Raw genomic sequence first — 13,537 nt, 5'->3', positions numbered from 1 at the left:
CAAAGTGGAATGGCAGATCTCCCAGGTCCTAGACAGCCCTGACATTAAATGTGGAATGCAAGACATGTTGTACTACCAACCAGCCAAAACCTGGAACTGAATGTGTAGCTGTCTAATATCGTCCACTCAAAAGTCATACTGGATTCATGGCTGAGACTACATGCCATGGCCCGTAGAAAACACATCAAATATCATTCTTTCACACTTTCTTTTCACACTTGTTTTATTGATGAAGAACGAGTCAAATAGTCATATTCAAACAGGCTGACATTGTTATAACTTAAAAAACTTGGGCCCTTAAAATGTATGCATCCCAACTACCTCAACTCTCCTTTGGGTTGATAGACAGCAGTGTAATTCAGGTACATGACATTTTTAGGGAAAAGTTTGGTATTACAGTTTTTTACAATCTTGTTCACACTTGTGTAACACTTTTTCGAAACTGTTCACACAGTGTGCTTTATCGAACACACACCTGTCAAAGTTAAGCTTTCGTGTACAATGCACTACAAACACAAAAACACTTCATACTTCACCAAAAACTGAATCATGCATCCAGAACGATAGCAAATGCTCTCAACCAGCAGGAATATGGTCTCATTTAAAATACAATTAACTAAAAAACACAAACAGCTTGAAGACATCTTGAAATGCAAATATTATATTTGGTTGCTGTATCCTCTATTTCTGCTTCGATTGGTGTTGTAACACGAACACAAGAATGCCACCTCTTTATAGTACATATTGTAATAACAAATAAATAAATATGAAATTTAAAAAGTGTGCAGATGCTTTTCTTTTACAGTAGGGTTAGTGAACCAAAAACACATGAGAACATCATTAGAAATCTATTGGTAGCCTAAATGCGGATCCATGGTGTCATCTGTAGTGGGAGTGAAATTTGTATGAACTTCACAATATTTAAGAATATTTAGCATATCCACCCCAATACAGCATATTTCCATCTACAGTGATCTACATTTTGTCAGGTTTAGAGAAAATAGACAAACTATATATTGACTATTGTAGTTAAGGGAAAGAGCAGTCACATCACCCAACATTGATCCCGGGTCTCCCATCCCAGGGTGCCCCACACACTAGTGCTTCACCCATCTCTGGGGTTCCTCACACAGGAGTCAACCTAAGCTGGGGTTCCCTCATACGGTTCACATACTGGGCACCTCCGATGGCCCAACAGCAAGCTATCTGACACCATTTTTAGCGAAGAGAACAGTCACCCCACCCGGCCTTGTACCCAGGTCTACAGGTACCAAACCTGCACTCTGAACGCTACGCCAAAGAGCCCAGCTCAGTGGTATGGCTGTCATAGCACATACTCATCTGTAGTGACAACACTCCGTCACAGATGAGGAGCATGGGACAGCGTGACAAAGACTGCACTGCTAAACAAGCCACGTTTAAAAAATAGGACACTATCTTTTTTACAGATTTTATGGTAGCTTAAAGAACTGCTCCAGCCAAAACCTGATTTGGCTCTCATTTTGCTATTGTTTTCAGTTTATACTTGCAATTTTTATAAACAAATTCCACTTCTATTTAAGATCACTCAGATGCCTGCTAGCGAACTTACTAGCACTGAACCCAATTATGGTGGGTTAGCATCCACAGATTTTAAAGGTACAATATGCAACAATTATGCTTCAGGATTAGGGTTAGAATAAGCAGTTTAACCTTAAAATAACAGCTTAAAAAAAATTGAGGCGCTACAATGACATTTAATATGGAGAATCGCGTCGGTGCCATTGGCATAGCAGGGTCGATAGGCATATCACTGGGTTCTGTAGTTTCGCCTGCTGCAGCCCGCCGACCTGACTTGTTTACCTTCTACCGATCTAGTAAGTAGTTTATTTGCCGTCTTGCTTTGTCTTGTGTTGCACTTGCTAGATGTTTGACTGTGTAAGGACAGTCGTTGAGTAACTAGTTTGTCATAATGTCAAAGTCAGCACATTTCAAGAGATTTCGTTAGTTTTAGCTGCTAGCATACCTTTAGCGAATACCTATTAATCCTTATTGCACCTTTAAACGCATTTTTAGACAATAAACATCAATCAGATAAATGCTGAAGCAATTTTATTTCTTGGTTTGCTAGCTCATTATGTGCACGAACAGTAATCAACCTTAGTTTTACATGCTCTCATTAAAATAATGAAACTCAGCCTACGTTACAATGAAAGATTCTTATGGTCCCTGTTGTGTCAAACTCCTTCAAAACTCTCTCTATATTGATTTCAAAGTCTTTGTTAATACTCATTAGAGTCAATCTTGTTATTAGAGCCAATCTCTCTGTCATACTGTTCCTAAGATACGTATGTCTTAAAATGTCTCAAGCTGCCGAATGACCTTTCCGCTAAAGCAGGCGTGACAGGCACTGTCACGATAACCGTAATTATATTGTGAATGTTTGGCTACTCTTAGGATGGTGGACAGATCAGAATCAGTTCCTTGTAGCATCATTGTATTGCGCCATCTCAAGCTCCAGCACCACATCTCCAAACTGCATCATTGTACTAACTCAGCGACAGATGAGTTAAGCTCCACAGCCATTTAAATGTTTAATTAAACTTTTGAAAAAAAAAAAAATTGTAAAACCAACTGTAAAAAACTGTAGTAATGCATCTTGATTTATAATGTAAGATAGGAGAAAGGCTGGTGACCTCAGTTTTACAAATCAGGAGAAACTCTCAAGGCTTAATCTGTTACTTTCGCCCCTGGAAGCAGCGTTTTTTCTCCATGACAACACCACCAATACAGGGAATCCAAATAGATGGCCCGACAGAATGGCAGGTCAAAAAACATATGCAGTTAAGAAGACCATCACAAACAGAATGACATACACTGCACCTCTGGACATGGCACAGAGGGAGCATACCTCATTTAACCACAGGGAAAGAGGGGCTGGTCTCACGTCATCTGAACCTCTGCCAGGTTGTGGTGGCCTCCCATGTCTCAGCACCACCCCCTTTTCATGAGTGTCACCTAATGGAGCAGAGATTGCACAGGTGGACCAGGTCGCTGTCCCAACCTGGCAGACAGGGGACGTCTCTTCCAAATCAAACAAAAAGGGATCTTGTCCACCCAGTGTGATCTGAATTGAGCAAAGAGTTTGTATTGGGGTAGGTATGGGAATACATGGATCTTGTGCCAACGGCTGATCTTCTAATGCGATAATGGAAGGCAGTGACATGCCCCCACTTGACCCCTCCACTGCACAGGCTTTTGGAGCTGCATCCCATAATTCCTTGCCTTTACCCTTAACTAAAGTTACAGTCCCTTGCTCTTCCTTGAACCCTACTGGATTGGTTAGTACAGTGCTGTTATCACCCATCAAACATTTCTCCCCTCTCATCCGTCCAAGTCCTTCAGTGAGCATCCCTGAATGTGACTTCCTGTGGCATTCTCCCTCCAGCCCTTTGCTGGCCTTTGTGAACTGTTTATACAGGGCTGGCTCATTGACGTATCCCTGCTCTCTCCCCAGTCCCAAACACTTTTCCATTTCATCTTTCCAGTCCTCCGCAGCATAATCTTCCCTCCTCTCTTTTGACACTTTACACTCCAGTCTGCCAGTTTCTGATACCACTGCCACATCCTGTCTGGTTGCTTTGAAATGTGACATTTCCCGCGATAAGTCCCCCTCCTTCTCGTGGATCATATCTCTCTTTGCCTCTCCTGATTCTTTGTATTCCCTTTCATTCAGGATTTTGAAAGGATGCTCTCCTTCTCCCTCCGCCACCATCTCCTCCTCACCCTCTCTTTGCCTCATGGGATGTACGCGCTCAGGTACTGTCGCCCTGTCGGTGTCCGTAAATGTCATGGTGTCATCGCCAGAGGTGGGGCTGACGCGGTCTTGACTTTCACCTCCTTTGACCTTTACCATAGTGTTTACTGACAGCTCGCTCCCTCCTTTGCCCTCTCTCTCCCAGGGACCAGGTGAGACTCTTTCATTTGCACCCAGAGGTCTCCAGGGGCTTGAGGTCGGTGTTGTTGCTGTTTCCATTGCACATGCCTTTTTGGCTTCTGTCACCTGTGGCATTGTTATTTCTCCCTCTTTCTGTGCCATTTCTGTACTTTTCATTACTATTGTATCTGCTGCAGTCTTTTCTATTGTTTCTATGCTTGCCATAGTCTCTGCCACTATCTCTTCTGATGACTGTGCAGATTCCTGTGGTACTTTTTTGGAAGCATGCGTCACTACCGGTTCTGTCCTCTGTGCTGCTCCCTTTATGGTCATCTGTGTTGCTGGCTCAAATGTCTCCTGTGTTGTGTCCCCTTCTTGGGCACTTTGGTCAGTGTCAGACGTTTGACTTCTGGCCTTGTTGTCATCCAATCCAACAGCTTCTGACACATTAATTAGCTGCGACGTGGCTGAAGTTACACCTTCGACCTCTGCCCTTCTGCTGATACTGTTGAGGGTAGGCTTTCCTTCTCCCACATCACGTGCCGGATCATCTATCACATGACAAACGGATTTTTGAATTTCTTCCAAGCTTCTGCTGGATGCCTCAGTCATACCCAGGCTGGCTTGCGGCCAGAGCACATCCTGAATGCCTGTCTCTGTCTGTGCCACCTGAATTAGTTCCCTCAGACCTGCAGGCTGCATGGCTTCATCCGATTGGTTGAGAGAGGACTGAAAGTGAGGTGCTATTGGAGCAGGACAGCTTAGTTCCTCAACAGCATTTATGGTGCTGTTTGTCCCACTGCCATGTGCTTCCTGGGTGTAACCTGCAGAACCATCCAACTCATTCTGTGTATCTTCTGTCTGGTGCTCTAGGACAGCTCCACTGCAGAGAGCATGGATGTCTGGGCTGTTTGTAATGTCTTTCTGTCCACTGTTTCTGTCCCAGCTGAGGGACAGCAGTGGTATTTGGTGATACATTAGTATCTGAGCCCTGTCCGTTCGAGTGTCAGCATGTTCATTCTTCAAAAGTTCAGTGGTGGTGGTTGCATCGCTCCATGTTTCCACATTGCGCTGGGGGATTAGCGAGCTATTTTTCTCACCACTAGAAAAGTGTCCCACCAGGGCTTCCGTTTCCTTCTGTGTGAAATGGTCTTTAATGTTGGCCACGCAAGCTCTTCTCCTACTCCTACGACTAACCACCTGTAAAGTAGACAACACCAAGACCCTCAGTGCAACAAAGTGTGTGTTCAAGCTCAGTAAGGTTATTAAAAACCACACAGGAAAATGTTTTTCTGCTCATGCTTCCCATGTACTTTATCTAGTGTACATTCTTTCCATCAACATGCTCCTAATAACCCCGCTCTTATTAATGTCACACGTGACATATTTCACATAATCGTGGGCATTAGGTTTCTGTTCTTTCACGCTGTTTGAGCACAGTACCTTTCCCTGACCTCTGGGTTCTCACATGCCTGTGACAGAGTAAGTGTCTCAACTTCACACATGCAGGACTCACTGTTAAGCTAATGTTAAGGAGGCAGTCACTGATTTTGGCCAAAAGTGTATTGTATAATACGATTAGTGTATTGGTATTGTTTATGTGATTGTGTTCTATGTTTATTGACCTCACCAATGTTTTCTGAAGGCAATCTTCACTAGCATATTTGTCTGTGTTGTCCACAGCTTTCCTGGCAGCCTTTGCTACTTTGTGAGAGACTGAATCTGGAAAAAAAAAATATCTCACAGGCTCAGCATCAACACAACCCCGTCTCAATTTCGTTGACTGTGTGAAGTAATTACGCACCTTGGATTTCTCCTGTTCCTGCCACTGGGTTAGATTCAGGCCACATCTTCTTACTGTCAACAAAGAAGAAATAAGTTCTAGTCTAGTGTTTCATAGCGCCTCACGCCATAATCAAAACAAGAACAACTGTGCATGGTTAACATGAGAAACAGACTGTAGCAGAACGTTTCAAATGCAATGGAGCGACATTACAGAAAACTAAGTAGACAAGCATTTCATAATATTCTAATCCAGAATTGTTTCAACTTTAATGGTCTTTAATGTGCAGTAGTTAACATGCCTCTTCTTACCTGGCCGCTTTGAGGCAGCTTCGTTGGCCCTTTGGCTTTGTCACCTCCTCTTTGTCTTTGACTCTCCCTCTCCCCTTTGCCTCCTTGTCCCTTTGCATCTGCTTCAGACAGTACAACACGTAGTTCATGCCGTCGTTGTTCTCCCAGAACTCCCCGGTGGGTGTTTCGTACCTCAGGCAAAACTCGATGCGCACACCCTCTGGCTTGAAGGGCGGCACCAGCGTGAGCCTGAAGCTGAAGCCGTCTGTGTCTCGATCACTGGAACCAGGAATATACTCTGCCAGAATGTCGAAGTGGCTCGCCCAGCAGTCATATGTTGTGCGTACATACACAGCCTTTTCGAAACAGAGGTTGGCTACGCGTATGGTACCCCTCAGGGTGGTTGTACCCGGTAGGAGTTCAATGGCTTCCAGCCCCACTTTCTTTTCCTCCAGCTTCTTCAAAAGCACCTCAGGTGATGGTGAGGTGAATAGGCAGGATAAGTAGTACATGTCTGTTTCCAGTCCGCAGAGCAATTCCTTCACCTCAACTTCCGGGTCCTGGCAGCTGAACTCCTTGACGGACACCAGGTTCAGACCAAGAGCGTCGGCGAATGACACCCTTCTGCGCACAATTGGCGGCGGACACTCAGGTTCCGACTCGTCAGAAACATCAGAAAACGTTGGGGATTTGGACCGCCATTTCCCTTCACTGTCTTCTCCTTCCCTCCTGATTTCAGCCTCCTTGGACGGACATTGAAACCAGGGCCTACTGTCCAGGGGCATGGTGAAGCAGGAGGCCGCTCTGAGTTGTGGCACCTCTGCAGACATGCCTGGGCAGAATGGGAACGCCGGCAGACTCGGGACTAAGCAGGCAGGCAGGCAGGAAGCATTTCCACCTCACCCCTTTCCCCACTGGCATTCCAGACAACGTGACTTGACAGACTACAAGTCTCCAGTTACAGTAGAACATTGTTGCTTCAAGCCAGCGTTATAAATAACCTGCCGCCCGGCATGACACCGGCGGATCACTGGCAGATGCACACGAAAGAGTTATCATGTCTGACCGCCGCCACAGTTTCCCCCAACTGATGTTGAATGCAGAGTCACTACAACATGTTTTGTAACCCCACATCATACAAGTGTCCATCAAACCCATGCTTAGTGCTGAGATAGGGAAAACTTTACATGACGTATCCGAGGTCTTAAGTTTCAGATTTGATCTGATTTTGTGCCAGAATATAGTCATGAGGTTAAAACATTACTTTATGTCAACCGACTTTGACAGGAGTGTAGAGACACAGATGACACAAGTCAGACCATCCAATAGAAAATTGTTAGGTTGTCTGTTCTGACAGCTGTGTACGATTGCAGTGACAGCTGCACCATTAGATGGCAAATTATTTCAAACCTATGAACCTGAAAATGTGACTTATGAATCTAACATCCAATCAGATTATTATTGCTACACTTGGTCACAATTTTGAACCTTGTGGATTTAATGGCTACACTCAAAGTTTGATTTCTCTTTAAAAAGTGAGAGAAAATCCTTACTTTTTCTTCAAGGCGTCTCCATGACCATTACATTATTCATTACAACCCATGATACAATCATGAATACTTTCCTGATGAATGTTCATATTTTTCAAAGTCTTGTCACAAAATCCGAGATATACTGTGATTAAGGTGATGTAGGGAGAGAGGCAACATTGCTAAAACTTTAATCAATCTTGAAAAACATAGTATTAATTCCACCCATGAGATGTTCAAGGCTCACATGGATTTGCCAATGAAATGTCAGTATGCTAACATTTGCTTATTAAAAGGTAAGCTCTCTATCATTTTCGAAAAACTTGTAAACATTTAGCTGTAGAAAATATATATTCAAAGTTAACATTTCACTCAGAAAGACAAGTGAAGTGGACAAGGACAACATTGAAAAGAAATTAAAAATGGCACACTGACATATATAATGTGTGTGTGTGTGTGTGTGTGTGTGTGTGTGTGTGTGTGTGTGTGTGTGTGTGTGTGTGTGTGTGTGTGTGTGTGTGTGTGTGTGTGAGTGTGTGTGATCCCTGATGGTAATGTGAGATTATCATTGCCCTGAGTGGCATCTAGTCTTAAAAGAGAGCAATGGTTGAGCCAGAGTTTGGAGGAAAGAACATAAATAAAATGGCAGACGCTGTCAATACATGAGTGTGAGGCAAAGAGTGTCTTTGGCGTCATTACTGTCATTTGTGATGTAGGCTGAAGGGATTACAAAACTGTGGTCAGATTCATTTCTAGAAACATTAGCTAGCTAAAAGCAAAGATAGCTTGGCAAGAACTGGGTTGCCATGGTTCACTTTCCAAAAGATAAATCAGATACTGTTACACAGATCACAGAAACTATGACCCTGGGGTGCAGTGCCACATTTAATCTCCACCATATTGTCTATGTATTAAATTGTAATAGCGAACAGTTAACAAGCTGGCCATTGTGCTAACATTATTTAGCTATTAGCTGCACAGCACCTTACTCATGAACAGCAGGGCACTATCCTCGTATCTGGCTGTAGGGAAACAGGTGAAAGGTGAACACTGAACAAGGTGAAAACTCAACTCAGTGTGCCATTCGCACAAGCATTAGCGGCTTCCTCACAAAGCAATATATTCACAGGCATTGGCCAGTTCTACTTGCACAGCTCATGGCAATGGCAGCCCCACAAGTGTATACACAGTCTAGAAAGTATGCTTGAACAGGTGTTCATCAGAGAGTACATCACAAAGCAAACTTTAGTTAGTCAGGTAGAATTTCACAGGTTTCACTGCAATTTCAATCCCTGTATTGGAGCAGGACAATGTCACAGAATAATTAAACAAAAATAATTTGAGGGCAACACACAGTCACATCTCTTGGCCAAGTTACACAGGTAACACTGATTTCATTTTAACTACAGCAACTGCTGCTAATCCCTCACTTTTAGATTCGATGCAAGGTTTGGGGATGTGAAAGTGCAAGTCTAATTTGGTGAAGCAGATTATTTTTTCGTTTTCCACTGTAAAGGCTACTTTTTTAATCCAGTCCTTTACCTATTTGAATAGATTTTCAGTGATATGCACTTGACAAATATGAAGAAAAAAATATGACAGTAAACTGCATGATTGTTCCGTCGCCATTTTGAACTATGCCATACACAAATTGCAAACTTCTGTTAATGCAACGTCCAAAATATCCGCTGGGTGGCACTATACCCCCAGATATGTGTGCAGCAGTACAAAACGAGGTTGGTCGATTGGTTAATCATGGAAACGTACATAAAAGGACCGCTAGGGGGAGGCAAAACTCCACAATCACAATTCCGAACTGTATACTCACATCAGTTTATTCACAATTTCTAAGATCTCTCCGTGACTACAGGGTGTACTGGAATGGCAAATTTCTCGACATTCCAAAACAACAACGCACTACGTTACGTTGCGGATGAATAGTGACATTTCTATGAAAGAAAGTATGGAAAGTTGTAAGACTGCGCCAATATAGTATGCGATTATTAACCTTTTAAAGGAACAAATAAACGACTTAATCTTTAAATTATGTATTTTCTTTCAAATACACACTTATTCGTGAATAAATAGGCATAATACCAGCCTAATTATACATCTCAAACGTGAGACATATTACTTCTTTAAACCGACAGGTAAAAGGACAGTCGGCAATCTAACACAGACATACAACTTTTAAAATACTGTTCTTCAGGAAAACAAATGAAATATACATTTTACAGTGTTCTGTTATATCGCTCGTCGAATTGTGCTTCTTAGGAGACGGCTTAAGTTATTGCATAGACTCATGTATTTCCAAGATATTTAAAATAGATTAAATTGTTCGCTTTAATATTTTATTATATGATTAACATGTTAATTGAGCATACTACAATTAAAACGCTATTGAAAAATATTTCCAGAATCAGAAAGTGGAATCAGATAGTTATTCACATACCGGCACATACGATTTCTCAATGGAAATAGCGAAAGACACATAGGCTCTCGTCTTTAAAGAAAATCTTGGATATTTTAAGAACGATCTCACAGAAATTACATCATAAGCGACGACTAATTGTGTAAATCAAGATAGAAAAATAGACATTATCAGGAAAATCTTGCTTTAAAAATGTGTAATCTATCTTTTGGCGATTATTTAAGCGTTTAGGAAATTATAAATTACAACAGAGAAATTATGCAACTGAAACAAATGTGAGAAACAAATAAACATTTACTAAACAATATAGAAACAGTTTTGGGCTCTGCACATATTTCTTGTTAGATTCTGAATTGGCCCACATTTTTTCCACAAGTTCGAATGCAACCATTTCAGAGCTTCAGTATCTAGCTTACGTGGTATTGTTTACAGTTTATTAAGTGTAGAATTCAATTAAGGCACGAATGTCTTGTCTATAGATAGTCTACATCAACCAGCGTGGGTAGCTAATGCCTTTCCCAAAGACGTTTTAATATAATAGACTACGTGATACAGCTTTAGCCTATATTTGTGGTTGTGCAAATATAAAATGAAACGTTTACTAAAGCTGTTTACTGTTTGGTTTCTGACCATGACCTCAAATCTGTAACAGACTGCAAAGCCAGAATTGTCATAACAAATTAAACAAATACATAATAACATGAATCTTATTTATATTCAATTACAATTGCAAAGCAATTCAATTACAAAATGAATTCCACTATACCCCCTCCATTTATCATTTACACGAGTTTGCATCTTAACAAAAAAATCTGACTATTTGTTTATAAAAAAAATATGTATGGAGCAGACACCTGCTTTTGAAACAGCTTCTACTTCTCATTTACTATCTGGTAAAGGCATCATACGTCAAAAAAGATGGAGGCTTGGTTAGACAAAGTGGTGTGTGGTGTTTTATTTGTGATTGTCAAAAGTGGTGCTCTCATTAAACTTCTGATGAGTTTTTTATTTACATAGCAGGTGGACATGACGTCACATGGGGTCGCAGTGCTCCAAAAAATAACAATATCCAACTCCGCGTAAGTGCTTCCCCGGGGTCTGCATTATAATAAGCTAGTCCCAAATACTTCGCGGAATACATCTTGATGTATTGAATCGTAATGCAAAAACAAGCTACTTCTTGGCATTGCGCGTCATGCGAGAGCATTCTAGCAGGACGGAGTGTACTGCTGTTTCTGTTGCGTGAGTAATAACAGCAGCACACTGACTGAAGACAGCAGCACGGCTACGCGGGCATCTCCGAGCGGAGGAATATCGCAGCTATTATTTACTCAGCGCCTTGTTGTTCATTTTTCTACTTTATGATTAACTCGTACCTCCACGTGTGAAGCTTTCACAACTGCGCAACTCACATAGACTTGTTTTCTTCTTGCCCGCGTTGTTGACGGAGGCAGTAAGCTACTAGTCTGTTTTTGGTAAGTTTTTTTTTCTTCACTTCACAATTTATCTCTCTCCACCCGTTGAGTTTCACTTCACTACTCGTTATCGATAAATGGGCTGCCGTCTCCAGGACCCCTGAAATGGAAAAGGGTGGTCGAAAGGTAGCGTTTTGAGTGCTTTGCGGTTAGCCTACTAAACGTTTCTTCCTGGCGTTGTTGTCTACACAATTGTCGCTGTGCGATAGTTTGTTGCTAGTTAAGACCCTCTAGCTCCCTTAGCCCCGGCGTGGGTCAGTGAAGAGTCAACGGGGAGGAAAGGCATAGCGACTTTTAAGATGACCCAAGACTCTTTGATGCTACTGGACATACTTTGGTCTCTTGCGCTACGGGACGCAAAGTTCAATATAACTACTTGTGTACAAACAATATGTTTGTCAACACGTAAAGTTGACTACTAGTAACATCGCTATTTTGACTTAAAAATTACACGCACACTTATTTACTTCAAATTCAAGCGAAATACCTCAGCTCAACATGTGTCTTTCTTTGCCTCTGATTTATAGATAGAGTACGTTTGACGACTGACTATTAAAAAGGCTACATTTGTTTTCTTGCTGTATTTCTTTTGACGAACACAGGAATTAAGGAGTATATATAAAGCAATATATAACGTTTTAAGAAAATGAAGTAAACTTAAGTGTGTCTTATCTTGTAAATGTCACATTTGACAGACGTCTTCTATAAGCTTCTTTTGACCACAGTTTACGTATCGCATATTTGTGTTAATTTTCATAATGTTTAAAATTGACTGTGCTACCTGCTTTGCCCGAAGTGTTTGATATTTTTGCCATGCATGTTCATTTGAACCTAATTTGCATAAGTCTCATGCATTACCTTTCTGACAATTCCTGAGCATTTATGTATGGGTGTATTGACCACATTTCAAATGAATTAAATATAGGTGTTTTTCATAATATTATTATTATTATTTGGTCTTAGAGATTAAATAGAATGTTGAGACATATGCTTTTTTTTGTATCACATGGTACTATTAATTATTGCATTATTATCAAAACCACCATTAATAACTATGGATGCACTGCAAGATTTGTATTAGTGTTATTGCCCTAATTGTTAAACAATGGCTTCCATCTTACCGTGTTCTTGCTGCCTCTCCTCCATACTGTATATCCTCCGTGAGGCTGTGTTAATTGTACATTAGATGTGAGAGGCAGATAGTGTTCAGAGGTGAGGTGTACATTGAAGGCTAGCTCTCTGTCTGGGCTCGGAGTATTACAGCCCTTTAGCCTCATCTGCTCGGACTGAGGAACGTTGAGAAGAAATCAATCAGTGGAGTTTTTTTTTTTAAAGCGTTAACAAGGTGCCCTGGTCTACTACACCCCCCCACCCCTCACCCCCCCCCCCCCCCCCCCCCTTGCACACACACACCTTACCTACCTCTGCCCTAACCAGCATTTCCAACCCCCTCGCACCCCCTGCCTACCATGACCTGAGCCTGGTTTATGACCCTGCGTTAAAACAGGCACACCTCTGTGTACTATTGGCAGCTGCACAGGTGAAATGCAGGTGTGTCTCCCCCCCACCTCCACCCGGCCCCCCTGCTGCCACCATAACCCCCTCCACCACCTCATTTCATCACTCAACACGGCGGCTCTCTTCAAAGCCGGGGCTAATAACGCCCGGCTGTAAAAAAAAAAATATATCTTTCAGGGGCGCTCGGTGGCAGCCTGGGTCTCATACACTCTCAAACACTGCTGTGCCCAGGCTGAGCCTTTTTTAGACACACACATATCTTACACACACGAAAACACAAACATATACACCCATGCCTACACATACTCTGCTCACAGACATACACACATGCACACCGCATTGCCCCATCACCAGGTGATTTTAATTAGCCTTTTTCTGACCGTTCGACATTCAGTTTTGAGTGGGGGGGTCCCTGTCCTAACATGCCAGTTTCTCGCAGACAAATGACAGCTGACCTCTACGACACCGTGCCACCCCCGCAGCCCCCCCAGCTCCACACAGGCTCGGCTATACATCAGACATGCATTCATTTTAGTCAGGCTGCATTTTTCATTGGGTTGAGGGGTCTGTATGTGTGTGTGTGTGAGAGCGGGGG

At 42.3% G+C, this 13,537-nt stretch overlaps 1 protein-coding gene across 2 annotated transcripts; it reads right to left on the bottom strand.

The window, feature by feature from the left end:
• Window positions 1-205: 205 nt before the first annotated feature.
• ppp1r3aa (protein phosphatase 1, regulatory subunit 3Aa) lies at window positions 206-7,054 on the bottom strand. Of its 2 annotated transcripts, XM_080851296.1 has the most exons (4): window positions 6,011-7,031; window positions 5,721-5,773; window positions 5,547-5,638; window positions 206-5,116 (listed from the first exon to the last, which is right to left on the bottom strand). In XM_080851296.1, exons 1-4 carry the CDS (start codon window positions 6,817-6,819, stop codon window positions 2,807-2,809), a joined length of 3,264 nt encoding a protein of 1,087 aa, XP_080707422.1. In that variant the 5' UTR covers window positions 6,820-7,031; the 3' UTR covers window positions 206-2,806. The 2 variants fall into 2 exon arrangements, with proteins under 2 accessions (XP_080707422.1, XP_080707423.1); XM_080851297.1 differs by lacking the exon at window positions 5,547-5,638 and having other exon boundaries at window positions 4,978-5,116; window positions 6,011-7,054.
• Between the last annotated feature and the right edge of the window lie 6,483 nt (window positions 7,055-13,537).

This window comes from Sprattus sprattus, assembly GCF_963457725.1.
Source record: "Sprattus sprattus genome assembly, chromosome: 14".
NCBI classification, from domain to species: Eukaryota; Metazoa; Chordata; class Actinopteri; order Clupeiformes; family Clupeidae; genus Sprattus; species Sprattus sprattus.
Note: the sequence above shows the minus strand (reverse complement) of the source record. Positions and strands in the feature narration are given on the sequence as shown.